Here is an 18233-nt window from a genome sequence, read left to right on the forward strand (position 1 = left end):
AAGTGGAGGCGTGTTACTAGTAATTTGTTAATTTTATTGCATTCAAGGAAAATACCTGCAGGGTTGGTGAACGCACCCTTAGTTGTTCATTAGTCTGATTTTTGCTCTAAAACTTTGTCATTACCACAAATCCACACTTGTTTTAGCTAAGTTTTGTTTCTGTACTCCACTGGGATTTTTCTTTTATTTATTTGTATAATGTTTCAAATGCATGCTTTCGCTCGTCACTTTTTTTTTCAATCCTTCATTAATCAACATTTGCAACCATTTCTCTTCTCTCCAATTCTACAAAAAAATATTTCTTTTCCCTTTTATCTGTTATTATTTTCCCCACTCACATTCTGACGCATTGCTTAGTGCCATAATCACTTATTAACATAGAGCAATCCTTTTCACCAATTTCAATAGATATTTGTGTATGAAAATAATGCCCTTAACACTTACTTCCATTTAAACTTACCACAATGAATGTAATTTGATTGTACCATTGGTGAATACATGGATGAAAGTTTTCAGGATTATACCTGATTTCAGTCTTCATTTTCAATCATTTTTTTTTTCATATGGTTTAAATGTGGTGAGAAATGTCAACTTTAACCCATGTGAATATACTTGAAGTATTGTATGACTATCTTACCATGTGTCTACCGTGTGTCGTGGTTGTATTATGTGATGTTAGTTACATACAGGCCTGTAGGCAAAAGGGGGTGGGGATGAATGAAGCCTCCCTTTTGGAAAAAAAATTATTGATATTTTGAGTGTTCATAATGAAACTAGTTAAAATGTCTGCTTTTATTGTGTACTGGAGTTGCCTGAAAAGACACTTATGCAGATTTTACTTTCATTGATTTCTAGATCTTCTTATGTAGAAAGTACAAATAAGGAGTTTATAAAGGCAACTGTATCACTTATCATGTGATAATTATACATGCAATAAGCAGCCCTTTACAGACATATTTTGACAAATTTTAGGTGTGGACTGTGAAACCGAAATCAATGAGTGTTTATCACAACCATGTGTAGATGGAGCCACATGCCAAGACAGGATTAACGACTTTTCTTGCATTTGCCAAGAAGGACGTACAGGAAAGACTTGCAATGAGACGATAGATTACTGTGTGTCCGAGCCATGTGAGAACGGCGGCGCATGCACTTCCACGGAGCTGGGTTTCACATGTAACTGCACATTTCAGTATGAGGGTTCAAGGTGCCAGAATGTGATTACCACTTGCTCTGATGATTTATGTTTAAATGGAGGTAATAGGTGATTTATTTTAAGATAAATGTGTTTGACAACTTTTTATAGGTGTAGCCTAGTTCTTATCTGATAGTTATGAAAACCTATTTAAATAATCAGCTTTAAAGTACCAAAGTCTGTAGAAAAAAAATGTTATAGTTTGGAAAACCTGTTGAATTTTTTTTTTTTTGTAGTTTTGAAGTTAAAATTTTTTAACATAATAAATTCCGAAATAATAGTAATAATAATGATAATAATAATGATAATAATAATAACTAATGGATCAGATGATTTCTAGTGGGTCAGTCCATAAAATCAGTTTCTTTTATGTCCAGCCAACTGTGTGGTCACTCCTGAGGGTCTAGTGAACTGTCAGTGCCCACCAGGGTGGACGGGGGACATCTGTACCGACATCGACAACCTGTGTCTCTACAGCCCCTGTGGTAATGGCTCCACCTGCAATGATATCAGCCCGCCACAGGGACCGGGAGAATATAACTGTAGTTGTGTGTTTGGGTTTACTGGTAAGGCTTCATGTGTACCTAATCCCTGTGTGGTATTTAAAATGATGTTAGGCACCAAGAAAAATAGTTTTGTAATAGCCAAAACTGAAATAAAAACTTTTACTTATTTATTTATTTATTTATTTATTTATTTATTAACCTATCTGCCTATTATTTATTTATTTATTTATTTATTTATTTATTTATTTATTTATTATATCTTTCTCAGGCAGAAACTGTACAGAGAGAATAACAGTGTGCGACAGTGGACCGTGTCAGAGTAACGGAACATGCGTCATAATGTCTGAATCAGAATACACCTGCATTTGTCCCAGTGGCTTCACAGGCAAGAATTGCGAAGTAGACCTCAGCAAACCAAACCCCTGTGATCCCAGTCCTTGTAGAAACAACGCCACCTGTAGTTCTGTTGGAGAAGCAAACTTCACTTGCTCCTGTCTGAGTGGTTTTACTGGGGAAATTTGTGATGTCGTAGTCATGCAAAACCCATGCGAGTCTGGTCCATGTGGAAACAATGCCACGTGTAATTTGGTTGAAGAAGGAAATTTCACATGTTTGTGCACAGATTTTTATACTGGGAGATATTGTGAGTTGAGAATTACAAAGGACCCATGTGACTCGAATCCATGTGATAACAACAGCACTTGCGTTTCAAGTACAGGTGATTCCAATTTCACCTGTATCTGCGCCTCTGGTTTTAGTGGGGAAGCTTGTAGTAATTTCATAAATCCCTGTGATTCACAACCATGCAAAAATAATGCCACTTGTGTTACTGACAGTGCAGAAAACTTCAGTTGTGTTTGTGGGGCTTTTCACACAGGAAGGATATGCGATGTTGAGGTTAGTGCCTGCGATTCTCAACCATGTAAAAATAATGCTACGTGCATTTCTGATGAAACGGGAAACTTCAGTTGTGTGTGTGCAGGCACATACATAGGACAGACGTGTGATGTAGTCATGCATGCATGCCTATCGCAGCCTTGTCATAATAATGGGACCTGTAGACCTAATGGCACTGTGGATTACCACTGCGAATGCCCAGCTTTTTATTCTGGGAGAAACTGTGAATCTCAACTCAGTGGCTGCAGCTCTAGTCCTTGTGATAACAACGCCACCTGTGTATCGTTATCAGATGGCAGCTACACATGTGCATGTCCACAGAACTACACGGGGCCCAATTGTGAAATCCTTCTAGACCCCTGTGGCGAAAACAGGTGCCAAAATAGCGCCACTTGTTCAGCGGTTTCTTCATCGAACTATACCTGTATTTGCACCAGTCTCTACACTGGAAAGTATTGTGAGAATCTTGCCACGCCCTGTGCTAGATCGCAGTGTCAGAACAATGCAACTTGCTTGGAGACAGCTGAAGGTGGTGGTTATACCTGTAGTTGTGTGGAAGGTTATACTGGATTGTACTGCGAGGTCAAAATGTGGTCATGTGACAGTCAGCCATGTTTCAATGGCGCCACCTGCAGTGAAGATGATGAAGAGCAGACGTACATTTGTTCCTGCCTGCCAGGTAACTGTTAAAAGATGCTTAAGTAAATTGTCTTTACTTGTTAGAATACTTTGTTACCATAGATAAATAAATAAGCAAAAAGACAATTTAAATAGGGATTTTATGGAAACATTTTGTAAATTGACATTTATAAGTGTATGCCTGGGTTTTAAAATGTTTTTATTTTAAATTAAAGGTTTTACTGGCAAACAGTGTCAAAGTGACATCAATGAGTGTGCTTCAGATCCCTGCCCTGATGGTTCAACATGTCAAGATGATGTCAATGGCTACAGCTGTGTCTGTCCTACAACTGGTTAGTAGATGTGAAGTGTCAGATTTGTGTCAATTGATGAATGAGTGAGTTAAAAAAATGATAGTTTGATGTCATTTAAGTAATATGTTTTTTTTGGCGTCATTTAAGTGATAAGTATTTTTCTTGTCACCTGCCAAGTGATAGGTATTAAAATTGTCATGATAATGTCAAACTGTCAAGTGTCCTGTGACAAATGACAATCAATAGTGTCATATGACTAATACTTATAGTACAAGTTGCAACTAAAATAATCTACATATGCCTGGTGCCTGTAAAATCGAGACAGTGTTTGAGTCAGAATGTATTAATTTATCAGTTACTGGCCACTGTTTCTGTTTTGTGCTGTAACATTCTGAGACCCTGAAGGTGCTCTAAAGTTTCTTGGGCACAGACTCCTTAGTAAACAAATTTCCTCTGCACCAGCATCTCAATGCGTGTTTTTAAATCCTCGTAAACTCCATACATTGGTTCCAAATAGCAGCAGTATGCACAACACGAGTAGCATGCAATGCACGTGCCTTCGCTGTGCATGATTCTTAAAAAAGTCTGATGTAGCGGCTCCTTGTAGCTTTGAATGGCCAGGTGTACAGAGTCTCTGATGTGATGGTTTTCCTCGTGGTATATTTTGATGTCGACGTCCATGCGCTCCGTTTCTGCCAGGACAACGTTTTTGCGCATGTCTGAATGTGCGAGAAAAAAATTAAAGCTTTTGATAGGCGTTGTGATGTTTGGGATTCAACTCATTTGGTACTACTACTTATAAGCTTATTTGTCTTGCTATATTGCTGACCGAGTTTGAATCATAGTTTTCTAAGAGTTACTACTTTTTTGTTCAAGGGAAATTTGGTTGTCAGTGATAAAAAGTAGTATTATATCATTTTGTCCAATTTTTAGTCCAATTTTTTTTATATTTGATTCCAAAGTAAACATTTTGAAGTATTTTTCAATTTAATCACTTTTATCTAGATAAGTTCATAATACTATACCTGTGTATTTCTGCATCAGCTCTGCTTCCTTCTTTGCTTGTGCCTTTCGCTTTCTAGCGCTGTCTGCAAACGCTTTTGTCAGATTCACCAGCCTCTCTCTCTTCTCGGGAGGCGTCTCTTCTTGAACTGCTTCAGCCTCCATCTTTTTCCTCAAATCCTCCAGATGGAGCCAGCATTCTTGTATAATTCTCTGAAGCTGCTTAAATCCTTCCTTGTTGGATTTTGCATTCTTGCAAACAGACTGATAGTCTGAGCCGAGTTTGTAGACAATTTTTTTGTGCTCTTCATAGACAGATTTTGCTTTTTCCCACTCAATGTATTTCTTAACTGCAGCTTCTTCTGTTTTACCCATAGCTTAACCTAGAGGTAAATACATGATTAAATAGCAAAAGACCTTTATAGATTTCAAAATATTCACTGCTTGTAACAGTACAAATTAGAAACACGTAAAACTCAAAATGTGATAATATCATTACAATTTTTCCTTATGGTTTTGGATAGGGAATAAAATGGTGATAAAAGAAAAATCCATAACTGAAATTAACAGGATTGTGCACCTTTACTATAATATACATTCTATGCCTTTAATATTCATGAAGGGATTTGTTTATGAAAGTATATCACATATTTTGAAATCCTTTCTAAAAATGTTTGTTCATGAACTAGCAAATTAAGTTTTTAAAAAATCTTTTATTATGAATGATATGAACTGTCTTCTAATAAAAGCTTTGCTAAAAACTACCCCTCTTCTTTACATCATCTATCTAGGGAATAAGGCTCTCTTAAAATTATCCCTCTATCTTGTATCATCTGTCTATTACAAAAGGAAAGTACTCTTTAAGTAAAAATGTGCCTCTTTCAGTAAATGTACTAGTTGAGTAAAAGTTATTATTATTGGTCATACTTACAAAAATTATTACATTGTCTATCAAAATATATGATACTAGTATTGGCTGTTAAGGTACTACTCACTTTCGCCAGTCTAAAGATGCATATATTTCCCTTTTCCTCTTCTTTGTTTTAAAGTGTATTTTTTTTTGAAAATCGTCCTTACTGTTTACTCCTTTTTCTGACTATGTCTGAGAAAACAACTGGTCTGAGTACCAAATCCAACAGTGCAGGTCAGTTTTCTTGTATTTAGGTCTAACATCACAGCATGCTAGGTTAAGTCTGTATTCTCCCTCAGATTATCTGCTTGTTGGGTGCTATAAAAAGTGGGATAAATGACAAAATGCACCTTAATATATATAATTTGCATTAATTTCCAATTACTGAGTGTACACACACTAAATAACAGTTGAAGTGAAATCTAAAATCTAAAGCTCTTTTTAAAATGGTTTTATATTTGTGAGTCAATGATAAATGGATTTAGAACTTTTTTGTGTGCTCTCATCTGTGAGTAATGTAATGGGATATTAATTTATCAGTGAAAGGATGTTTGAAATATTTGGAAATTTAAAGCAAAATTATAAAAACACTCAGTTTTTATTAAGCATATCATTTGAGTGATGATAAAGCTTATCACTTTCTTTGGAACATTTTTAATTTCCAAAACTGTTTATGTTTTGCTCTTGCCTTTTTTATAAGAATTTACATAGACTAAAGATTCATTTATAATATTGTAATATAGTGACAATATTTGAAGACATGTAGTTATTAATAAATATCTCTATAAACAGATCTAAAAGTGGATGTTATAAATAATTGACTGTCTGAATGAGTGACCACAGTCAAGTGAGTGATTTTAATCTGTTAAAACTGACTACTGATTGACTGAACTACTGTTACACTTATTCTTTGCATATCAGAATGAACAAGCCAATCAATATTCTCTCTCTCTCTCTCTTTCTGGGTGTGTGTTTGCTTGTGTGTTATTAAAACACTTCTGAAAATAAAGGAAAAGATAAATCTTTAACTTATATAAAAACATGTACTTACCATTTCATAGCTGTCTTTATGTATAAAGACTCCGTAGTTCGAAAGAGTTAAAAACAAATAAAGATGAAAGAAAATGGTCTGTTGTATCCCCAGTTTGAGCTCCCTTTTACAGCCCTGAAATCAACCTTCATCTCCAAACCACTCTGTATAATACCTTCTGAATAACAGATTTATGTAAGCAAGTGGAAAGCCAGAATGGACGGCATTTGAAATCAATGTGGATCAGGTTGTATACTAGTATGTATGCGTGGGAGATTGTGTGGAGTAGAAGTGCCAGGGAAGAAGGGGGAGGAGGGGGGGGGGAGGGTGGTTACCTGAACCTTTGACTAGAAGAACCAAATTCACCACTTAGACATCTTTTTTTTTTTTTTTGTTAAAGTAATTCATTATAAACTGCATGAAAAAGTCTACATTTTATCAAAGAAACAAACCCCTTACAGAAGTTGGCTGGAATTGGGTTAAAATAATTCTCCCATACCCCCTTTGGATGTTTAAGGTAAGGAGTTTACTATTAAATGAAGAATCTGAACCGTGGCAAAGAAATCTATTATAATGGTATCAGTACAATCATGAGAATCCCATATGAAGAATCTCTAACAATGAATAAGTCCATCGAAGCATGCCACAATTGACTGGTATATTTGTATAGAAGGCTTGGTGACACAGATGACACTTATTTCACCTGAAAGGGGTTAGTGAGTGGAATGTCATATGAAGCAATGTATTCAAGTCAAAAGGTTGCCTCTGTATAGCTTTTGCATTAAACATCTCTGAGATGGCCATGGACTATTTGAAATCCATCTTGGATAAATTTCAGGGCCAGATTGAGGCTGTCTTCTGGGTCTTCCAATTTTACTGTCAGTTTTACATTGATGGGTGTCTGATTTTTTCTGTCAGAAGACTGTCAAAATTTGAGAATGGATCAACAAATATAATTTGAAAGACTGTCAGAAAAAATAGCTCTGTATCCTCCCCCGAATTTGACTATTCTGTGAAACATTTTGGTCATGAACCAGTTCAGGTTAAAAACTCAGTTTAAGACTGCTTTTTTCTCCACAAAAGTTGTGTATTTAAAAGGAATGCAATTTCAGAAATCTGTAATTTATTCTTCATGTCTTGATTATCACACTCTACTTTTTCTCTTCCTATTTACTCTCTTCCCTCTGTTTTTCGGTCTTTCCTTCCTGAAAACTGTTTTTTTTCTTCTGTTCTTCACCCACCCATCTCCTTCTTTTTCTTCCTCCCTCTCCCCCTTCCTCTCTCCCTCTCCTCTCTTTCTTCATTCCTTTCTTCCCCTCCTCCTAAGCTCCTTCCTTCCCTCCCTCCCATCTGCTGTGCTTAGCCACTCATTTAAGTTTTATATTGTCACAGTCCACAATAAGCTATTCAGTTGTTTATAATACATTTATTGTAGTAACATTTTATTTTCATCAGATGTTCTGTCACCAGGCCCATAGCCAGCAACTTCAAAAGGGGGTTCTTTAATTTTTTTCCAAATAAGTAGACCTTTTACAATGAAACTTTTGTGTACCTAGATAAAATTTTACCAAGAATGGACCTTTCTCTGACAAAAAGGGCGACTCTTTTGAACCTCCTAACCCCACCTGGCTATGGACCCGAAGTTATTCAGTTGTTAATACATTTATTGTAGTAATATTTTATTTTCATAACTTAGATGATCATTCACTCATAATTCTGCCTAGAATCTACTTGCTTACCACTGTTTGTATTTGTAGAATACACCTACACCAAACTGGTAGACACCAGTGGCAGAGAGTTTATGTTGATGTTTATGGAGAACAGAATTGAGCAGCCAAAGTACATGCTCCTAGAAGTCTTTGTAACCCCAAGTCGTGAAGACATCATCAACGCCACTGTCCGCCTCCAGCAAAAACTGCTACCAGATGTCCCCGCAGTCACTGTGACAGTCAGCAGCGGTGAGATGAGAGCGCTGACTGTTCCAGTGGACCTCAGGATGGCTGGGACAAATTTCGAAAGATCTGGGATAAGGATCACGTCCGATGAAGACATTTTAGTGTATGCCGTGAACAAGGACGAGTTTTCTACTGATAGTTTTCTGTGTCTCCCTGTTCATACTTTGGGAACGGAATATTACACTGTGTCTTATGCTCCACCCACTTATAATACACAGTTTGGTATCGCAGCTGTGGATAATAACACTAACGTCAGTATCAAATTTCCAGAGAACAGTGATCCCCCAATTGATGTCCATTATTTTTCGGCACTCTACAGAGACGGAGATGTCCTTAATTTGACTCTGAATCAATTTGACGCTGTGCAAATTCAAAGTGATGGGTTTGCAGATTTAACAGGGACGTACATTACATCAAGCAAGCCAGTGGCCGTGTTTAGTGGAAATGTTCGAACAAATGTCGGCTCTGGGATATCTCGCGACCATCTTGCTGAGCAAATCCCGCCTGTTGCATCATGGGGCAGGGAATTCGCCATTCTCCCCATTCCGCAAAGAACTACAGGTGATGTGATTCGTATTATCGCAAGTGTTGCGGCTACTACCATTCGTGTTGAAAATCAAAGCACAACTGTCAACAGGGAGATCCAAAACCCAGGGGAATTATGGGAAATGACCTTGCCGTCTACATCGTACACCCACATCAGTGCGAGCCACCCGGTCATGGTGGTCCAGATTGTGTATAGCCAAGTCAGTACCCAAACTAATGAACTGGCTGACCCCAGCATGATCCTAGTGCCCCCTATTGAGAATTATGGGAATGATTTTCATTTTGTCCTTCCTGCAGCTTCAGAAGGTGCTGTTGCCTACACCCACTACTTTTTGATAGTGGTGGATACAGATTCGAGGAGTGGACTGCTACTGGATGGAAGAAATCTGAGTGAAATTTATAACAATTTGATTTGGCACAACATAACAGGTAAGGGGAATTGTTCAGAGAGCGCTTCATCATGTCTTATAACATCAGGAAAAGTACGTCTTACGTATCCTGAAAGTAGTCAAAGAAGTCAAGCAATGACTCCATGTTACTGAATTGTAGAGCAGAACCTGGGTTTAATCTGAAAAATTTTGAAGGTAGTTGTTTTGAAGAAGTAATGAAATAAATACCACTCTTTGAAAAAAAAAAAAGCTTATTTAAAAGTCTAATAAACTAAGATTTTTCAAATGACTTTAGTTTATTTCTGTACTGGTACATCTATTTGCATTTCAGCAGTGTACAATTTCAATAAAAAAGGTGTTAATTAGGAATGTAATACTAGCTGATCGGCATTTCAAATATAATATGCTGTATTTTTATCATGATTTAGGAACCACCTATGTTGGAACATACTTTGTTCTTGGAACAGCCTCAGAACTGAGTAGTCATGTGATCCACCACACGGACAGTGCTGCCACCTTCATGGGGATTTTGTACGGAGCTGGCGATAGAGAAAGTTATGGGCTGCCTGTTGGAATGAGACTACGAGAACGGACAACAGCGGTAGACACTATACTTTATTTTTATTTTGTTAATAATGCTTTTTTTAAAATAAATTTTAAGTTGAGCCAGCAGTGAAAGAGTATATTATCAGTTAACTAAATATGAAACTTAATGTTATGTAAGTGTAATGATATACATCCAACTTTTTTAATTGAATTGATAAAACATAGGAATGTAAATGGGGCAGTGTTGCAATTTTAGGATATCAAAGATCTCAAGGAAAATTATTAAAATCAGACCTAGTCAGCGGCTGCTTGACGCCAGATCCTTTAGCTTTCTTATGGCTTTTAAGTGCATTTAAAGAACTGCTAAAATTACTAAGAATTTTTTCATGGAAACATGACGTCAACCTTTTGGTAATTTCATGAGTTCTTTTTTTTTTTTTAAGAACTGCACCCTTCCAGAAGACGTCTGCCTCTCTCTTCCCTGCATGAACAGCGCCACCTGCATCCAGCATCCAAGATACAACAACTTCACCTGTAGCTGTGCTGTGGGTTACACAGGCAGGCTGTGTGAGACAGATATTGATGACTGTGCCCAGCATGGTTGTCATGGTAACAGCACTTGCATGGATATGATTGGTGGATATGTGTGTGTTTGTCCCACAGGTGAGAACTTGACTAATTTTGTTGCTGTTTTTGACTTAGTTGATTTGTTAGTTGATCTCCTAACTCAAAAAGTTAAAGACAGATTTTCAGTGTAGGCCAGATATGGGCCAACATCTGCTGACTTAAGATGGCTGACCCCATTTAAAAGCAAGCCGCTTAATTCCCTGATGGTCTCCCTGAGTATATCTCAGGGAATATCTCGGCTCCGAGAGGCAGGGAGACCATCAGGGTTAAATGGCATTGCTTTAGTTTTTCAATCCCATATTACAATTTTAGGATTTACTGGAGTTTTCTGCAACATCCCTCTTCCTCTGTGTTCAAGCGAGCCTTGTCAAAATAATGCCACATGTCAGCAACAAGATGGAAATTACACTTGCGTCTGTGTCCCAGGTTAGTATAATGATGGTGCTCTGTGTCCCAGGTTAGTATAATGATGGTGCTCTGTGTCCCAGGTTAGTATAATGATGGTGCTCTGTGTCCCAGGTTAGTATAATGATGGTGCTCTGTGTCACTGATGAGTAGAAAACAAGTGTCTGTTACAAACCATTAAAGATGTGTTATGTGGTGGTTTAACAATTGTGCATAAGGTAAGCTTTGGACTTAAGGTGGTATTTACATTGCAAATTTATTATGATCATATTTTTTGCATACAGTCTTGGATTCTTGTAGGTTGGTAATTTAAGGAAGGTGTTGAAATTTCCAGGAAAAAGGATTTAAAATACAAGCATGCATCTTTAATATTTTAATATTTAAAATTTTATAGTTAAAACTATTTTAGTTGAGTTGTTCAAAGAAATGTTTTGTATATGTTTGTGTTTTTTAGGCTACAGAGGAAGACATTGTGAAACAAACATCAATGACTGCAATCCTGATCCATGTTTGAATGGAGCCCTTTGTGTAGACCTTGTGGCTGGTTACCAGTGCTATTGTGTGGATGGTAAGTGTGTGTGTGTGTGTGTGTGTGTGTGTGTGTGTGTGTGTGTGTGTGTGTGTGTGCAAGATCTCTCTGATGTGATGTTTTGACAAGTGTTAATGCATTGTAAGTTAATGGCTAGATCTCAGGTTTTTTTGCTTATCATAGTTGGTGTTTATATTTTGAAACTATCTAAAAAGGAAAATTGACAGTTTTTTTTTATGTCATAATATATTTTATATCAACAGCTTCTTGCAGAATTCAGCAATTAAACAAAAAAATGTGAAGTTGAAAGTACCAACGTTCAGCTTGCCTTCTATCTTCCCCGTGGGTTTCATCTTGTTTATATCTACTTTAATTTTGTTACTGATAGACTAGCATATGTGCTTCTTGTGTAAAAAAATATTTCTTATAATTTATTATTATATAATTTACTTTCTCCAGGTTATACTGGGGATAACTGCTCCATCAACTTCAACGACTGCGACAGCAGACCTTGTCGTAACAATGCTTCATGCATCGATGGTGTCGCAAACTACACGTGTGCATGTGCACCAGGGTATTCTGGCTTAGACTGTGAGGTCAACCTTGATCCATGCTTGTTAACGCCGTGCAGGAACAATGCCACATGCCTCAGTGATTTCGTAACTTTGAATTACACATGTGCATGTTCATTAGGCTACGAAGGTGAACAGTGTCAGAGGGAGACAAATGAATGCGAAACATTAAATGTAACATGTCAACATGGTGGCACATGCGTGGACAGATTTAACAACTTCACGTGTGCATGTGCAGAAGGCTACTTGGGGCGGTATTGCGAGGTAAATGTTGATGATTGTGTGGCCAATCTTTGCGCTTATAACAGCACATGCGTTGATGGCTTGAATGCATACACGTGTTCGTGTTCACCTGGATTTACAGGTGTGTATTGTAATAACTCCCTAACGTGTGATCCTAACCCGTGCAACCAAGGAACATGCATGACAACGGCCAGTGGTTACAGCTGTACATGCCCTGAAGATGGTCCTCGTTATGATGAAGATTGTAATATTGTTGATCCTTGCTCCTCTGCTCCTTGTCTGCTCAACTCAACGTGTGTATCCATCTTGGAAAACGGGACATTCCAATGTCGCTGTCTTCCAGGCTACGGTGGCTCCCTCTGTGAGAAAGATATAAATGAGTGCCTCTTGTACAACGTCACCTGCAAAAATGGCGGAACTTGTCTGGATGCTGTGAATAATTTTACATGCGCCTGTCCAGTTGGATTTATGGGAGTTTACTGCGAAGTTGTCACTGATAATTGCGATGGTAACAATTGCAGTAACAATGCAAGTTGTGTCAATGACAGCAGTGGATACACTTGTCGGTGTTTGAGTGGATTCACCGGACAATACTGTGAAACCATTATTGACAATTGCAGTAACAACAGCTGCAGCAATAATGCCACATGCATCAATGACGTCACTGGATATTACTGTCAGTGCGTTGCAGGATTCACAGGATCCTTCTGTGAAACAAACATTAATGATTGCAGTCAAAACAATTGTAGCAATAATGCAACTTGTATCGATGGCATCCAATCATATAATTGTCACTGTACTTCTGGATTTACTGGTAAATTTTGTGAAACAATCACTGATGTTTGCAGTATCAACAACTGCAGCAATAATGCAACATGCATTGTTGCTGACAATGGATATTATTGTCAGTGTTCAGATGGATACACGGGGGAGTTTTGTGAGACTAACATCGATGACTGCAGTAAGAACAACTGCAGCAATAATGCAACGTGCATTGTTGCTGACAATGGATATTATTGTCAGTGTTCAGATGGATACACGGGGGAGTTTTGTGAGATTAACATCGATGACTGCAGTAAGAACAACTGCAGCAATAATGCAACATGCATTGTTGCTGACAATGGATATTATTGTCAGTGTTCAGATGGATACACGGGGGAGTTTTGTGAGACTAACATAGATGACTGCAATAACAACAATTGCAGCAATAATGCTACATGTATTGATGATGTCAGTGGCTACCACTGTCAGTGTGTGAGTGGTTTTACTGGTGACTTTTGTGAGTTAAACGTTAATGATTGCAATAACAACAATTGCAGCAATGGTGCAACTTGTGTCGATGGTATTGATTCATATCATTGTCAGTGTGCTCTGGGATTTACAGGTGGATTTTGTGAACATAACATTGACGACTGCAGTAACAACAGTTGCAGCAATAATGCTACATGTATCGATGGCATTGGTTCATACACATGTCTGTGCATGAGTGGATTCACAGGAACATTTTGTGAGAGTAACATCAATCACTGCAGTAGCAACAACTGCACCAACAATGCAACATGTATCAACAATGTCAGTTCATACAGTTGCCAATGTGTTGATGGTTTCACTGGAGAGTTTTGTGAAACCAACATTGATGACTGCAGCAGCAACAGTTGCACCAACAATGCTACCTGTATCGACAATGTGAATTCTTACAGTTGCCAATGTGTTGATGGTTTCACTGGAGAATTTTGTGAAACCAACATTGATGACTGCAGCAGTAACAGTTGCACCAACAATGCTACCTGTATCGACAATGTAAATTCATACAGTTGCCAATGTGTTGATGGTTTCACTGGAGAGTTTTGTGAAACTAACATTGATGACTGCAGCAGCAACAGTTGCACCAACAATGCCACCTGTATCGACAATGTAAATTCATACAGTTGCCAATGTGTTGATGGTTTTACTGGAGAGTTTTGTGAAATTAACATCAATGACTGCAGTGATAACAGTTGTCTTAACGGAGCCACTTGTGTGGATGGTTTGAATGGTTATAGTTGTGTGTGCCCTCCTACTTACTCTGGCCCTTTCTGTGAGGTAAGTGAAAGCTTTTGCTGGTATTATAACTTTGAGCCAAATGCTAAAGAAAGTTTTAATTTTGCTGTGGAAAAAGTGAAGAATTTTACTGTGTTTTGCCTTTAGTTTTCATTGTTTAGATTTGGATTTGAGTTGGCTAGATTTATTTGATTGAATTATTAATGGTCATCATATTTTGATTGAAAATTTTCATAACAGGATTTGATATAAACTGTATATACTTCTAAGAAGACAGGACTATTGTGGAAGTATCCATTTTTTATAGGAATAAATTTTTTTTATGTCAGAAATTATATTTAATTTAGCTGATAAAAGATGAAGACACTTTTTTAAAGAAAAGTGTTACACTTTCAGCTGCACTAAGTATCACTTAGTTTTGGCAATATTTGTTGGTATGATTGAAAATTTTTGAATTTTGTCTTAAAATATTGGTACAAGTACTTTAGAAAACTATGGATAATTGTGGACCACAATTTCAATAACTTCTCCTTCTCATTATTATTATTATTATTATTATTATTATTATTATTATTATTACCAGGTGAAGACAGAAGTCTGTGTCTCAGATCCTTGCCAGAATGGAGCTGTCTGCAGACAACTGGAATCTGGTTTGGTGCAGTGTTTCTGTGCCAATGGCTACACAGGTAAGAGTTCTTCAAATTATAACAATCATGATAACAATAATAGTTTTGATAAGAAGAAAAAGAAAAATGAAGATGGTGATGATGATTTTACACTTGTGAATTTTTTAAAATAACGATATTACTTGTAATTAAAAAAAAAAAAAACCTTGACATTGTACATGGAAACCTGAATAAATTATTGATTGGAGAACTATGCAGGCAGATAGATAAATAGATATAAGTAAATAAATAAATGAAAAAGTAGACAGGATAACAATAACTTAATATAAAAAAAAAATAATAGTGGTGCAGTTTTATGGCAATGCTTCGCAAATTAATTTATTTCTGAATTTTAGTATATGCTATCTAGAAACAAGATGTTTGTATCTGCTATATCAGTAATTTTTTATAAACTAGTATTTTATATTGTGTATTTCAGGCCAGTACTGCTCAGAGAACTACAACGACTGCCTGAGTGCACCGTGCTTGAACAATGCCACGTGTCAAGACGGCATCGCAGAGTTCACATGTGCCTGCGCTGCAGGATTTACTGGTAAATTCCATTCTTTGTTTTATTTAGGGCAGGAACAGGACATTAAGTGAAGTCCTTGTATCATAGTTGGCTGTGATCATCATACTGACATTGAATTTTGCCTCGAGCAGAATAGAAAAATTGTCTAGTTCACTTTGAGAGATTGACAACTTAATGGCCAGGCTTAAACATTAGAAAGTCACTGAAATGGAGCCCCTGTGCTCCTTTGTATTAGATTTGCTGGAGTCCTCTTTGATATGAAGTTCCAAAATGGACTGGATCATAAGATCACTTTTTGTCTTTGGTGATTTGTTTTTCCTACAGGACTGAGGTTTGTGACTGCACTCACAAAATGAATGGTAAACAGAGCTTTTTAAGATCGAACAGTTTTTCATTCATTTTTACTTATTCATCTTTTAGGCACAACATGTGAAGAGAACATTGATGAGTGTACCAGTGCTCCGTGTCAAAACTTTGGGACTTGTCAAGATTTAGTGAATGGGTACTTGTGTCAGTGTGCACCTGGTTTTACAGGTACAGTGTAGCATGGAAATCCCTTTGAAAAAGTAATATTTAGATATACCTTGCCCTTTTTAAAGAAACCTACAGAGATGAAAGATGTACAAAGTAATTTAGTGTCTTTCTAATATCAATACTAATTGTAACATTTGAGTAGAGCCAAGAATAAATTATTTATAGATAAAGAGCTGTGCATTTAGGTGGTAAATTTAAAGTAATAATCATGATTCTAATTGCTTGATTTGAGAAGAACAATTCAACTAATTTAAAACTTGATTTCAGAATTATAGACACTGTACTAAATAAATTGGTAAATCTGCATGAATTAAAAATATAATATTATATATTCATTTATATCTTTGTATCTATAACAGGTGCTCACTGTGAATCAAACATAGACGAATGTGAGTCTGACCCCTGCACCAATGAAGGAGTTTGCCGAGACCAAGTTAACGGCTTTATCTGCGACTGTCCCATCCCGTTTAAAGGCGATGACTGCTCTCTTCTGCCATGTGACTTGTTTCCGTGTGAGAACGCTAACTGTACCAATGACTTCTCTGTCTTTCCCGAAGGGTTTCGTTGCTCATGTTTTCCAGGATTTGCTGGTAAGCTTTATCCATATATGGTAAGGCACTAATCCACTACAATCATTTATGGTAATGTCACCACCAACACCATCCATATACAGTCATGTCTCCACCCACATCATCCATATACAGTCATGTCTCCACCCACATCATCCATATACAGTCATGTCTCCACCCACATCATCCATATACAGTCATGTCTCCACCCACATCATCCATATACAGTCATGTCTCCACCCACATCATCCATATACAGTCATGTCTCCACCCACATCATCCATATACAGTCGTGTCTCCACCCACATCATCCATATACAGTCATGTCTCCACCCACATCATCCATATACAGTCATGTCTCCACCCACATCATCCATATACAGTCATGTCTCCACCCACATCATCCATATACAGTCATGTCTCCACCCACATCATCCATATACAGTCATGTCTCCACCCACATCATCCATATACAGTCGTGTCTCCACCCATTTGCATGGGGTACTCTTTATTTTTAAGCCTCAGTATCAAATACCAGAAAAGTTTAGTTGATTTTGTGAATTTGCAGAGAAATAGCTTAAGCTCTGTGTTACAACTGCAGTAAAAATTATTGAAAATTTTTTTGTAATATTATCATTGGAAAATGGATGCAGTTTTTTCGTGACTTTTGCATCTCAGTGTAGAGATATTTAGTTCATTTATCTTTCTCTGTTTAATCAAGTACACGTTATTGAACTTTATTGAATCTTTGAATTTAAAGGGTCCTTCCTGTTAAATAACTTTATTTTCAAGCTTAATTGCTATTTTCTTCCAATGCTTTGTTTGACACCTGAAAAATACAAATTTTGACATCAGCAAATCTAGTAAATTCTTCAAATGAATATTATTCCTTAATAAATTAAAACATGACCTTCGCCTTCAGGTCCACTCTGTGACATCAACATTGACGACTGTTTCCGCCCACCAGGAGAATCAGTGTGCAATGGGAGAGGACTGTGCATTGATGCTATCAATGGCTACAAGTGCCTGTGCTCCCCAGGATGGGCCGGTCTGGACTGTGAAAAAGTGGTTGATGATTGCGTCAATAACGAGTGCAAGAATAATGCCACCTGTGTAGACATGAATGAATTGTACAGGTACTGTCCTCTTTTATAATCCTTTCCATTGTATTTGTCACAATAACAGTGAGTAAAGTTAATGAACTGATGAAATCAGAATGAAAGCACAGAGCTCCCTCAAGGCAGCTCATTTTCTCATTATTATTAATAAATTGATTGATGGATCACCACCAAAATGTAACCAATTTTAAGTTATCCCATTTCTGAACTAGAAAAGCACTCGGAGAGCGCAGACCTCCGCCAAGGCAGCAAAGTCTCCACCCAATGCCGTTTCACCCCTAAATTTTTTATTGTTATTGATTATTGATTGATTATTGATCTGGATCACCACCAAAAACTTATCACTTCTAATTTAACCCATTTCTGACCTACCCTGAAAATTCCATCGCAATTCATCCATAACTTTTTGAGTTATGTTGATGACAAACAGATAGACAGACAAACAGGGGTGAAGACATAACCTCCTTGGCAGAGGTAACTATTTAAAATGA

The 18233-nt window shown here is 37.2% G+C and overlaps 2 protein-coding genes across 7 annotated transcripts in view; one reads left to right on the forward strand and one right to left on the reverse strand.

Moving 5' to 3' along the window:
• LOC106168527 (uncharacterized) overlaps window positions 1-18233 on the forward strand; it is a 49565-nt gene that overhangs the window by 3332 nt on the left and 28000 nt on the right. For 4 of the 5 annotated variants that reach the window (XM_086994269.1, XM_086994270.1, XM_086994272.1 and 1 more), the window contains 15 exons: window positions 973-1257; window positions 1573-1761; window positions 1970-3277; window positions 3453-3569; window positions 8230-9402; window positions 9791-9963; window positions 10352-10571; window positions 10848-10961; window positions 11395-11508; window positions 11929-14366; window positions 14908-15010; window positions 15429-15542; window positions 15942-16055; window positions 16415-16645; window positions 17547-17760. In XM_086994269.1, coding sequence (XP_086850395.1) covers window positions 973-1257; window positions 1573-1761; window positions 1970-3277; window positions 3453-3569; window positions 8230-9402; window positions 9791-9963; window positions 10352-10571; window positions 10848-10961; window positions 11395-11508; window positions 11929-14366; window positions 14908-15010; window positions 15429-15542; window positions 15942-16055; window positions 16415-16645; window positions 17547-17760 — 6907 coding nt within the window. The remainder of the gene's footprint in view (window positions 1-972; window positions 1258-1572; window positions 1762-1969; window positions 3278-3452; window positions 3570-8229; window positions 9403-9790; window positions 9964-10351; window positions 10572-10847; window positions 10962-11394; window positions 11509-11928; window positions 14367-14907; window positions 15011-15428; window positions 15543-15941; window positions 16056-16414; window positions 16646-17546; window positions 17761-18233) is intronic. The other variant, XM_086994273.1, reaches the window with a different exon arrangement.
• On the reverse strand, window positions 3564-6711 carry LOC106168559 (uncharacterized). Of its 2 annotated transcripts, none has more exons than XM_013547674.3 (4): window positions 6494-6711; window positions 5528-5746; window positions 4556-4915; window positions 3564-4249 (listed from the first exon to the last, which is right to left on the reverse strand). In XM_013547674.3, the coding sequence occupies exons 3-4, from the start codon at window positions 4905-4907 to the stop codon at window positions 3966-3968; spliced, it is 636 nt and encodes a 211-aa protein (XP_013403128.2). In that variant the 5' UTR covers window positions 4908-4915; window positions 5528-5746; window positions 6494-6711; the 3' UTR covers window positions 3564-3965. The 2 variants fall into 2 exon arrangements, with proteins under 2 accessions (XP_013403128.2, XP_086850405.1); XM_086994279.1 differs by having other exon boundaries at window positions 5528-5760.

The sequence above is a fragment of the Lingula anatina genome, chromosome 8 (genome assembly GCF_051362555.1).
Source record: "Lingula anatina isolate TDL-2025a chromosome 8, LinAna3.0, whole genome shotgun sequence".
Classification (NCBI taxonomy): Eukaryota; Metazoa; Brachiopoda; class Lingulata; order Lingulida; family Lingulidae; genus Lingula; species Lingula anatina.

Bases quoted from the DNA above. Each gene is read 5' to 3' on its own strand.
- LOC106168559 (XM_013547674.3), bottom strand. From the start codon at position 4,907: ATGGGTAAAACAGAAGAAGCTGCAGTTAAGAAATACATTGAGTGGGAA. The intron at 4,250-4,555 runs GTATAGTATTAT...TCGCACATTCAG, and splicing joins GCTGATGCAGAAATACACAG to ACATGCGCAAAAACGTTGTC.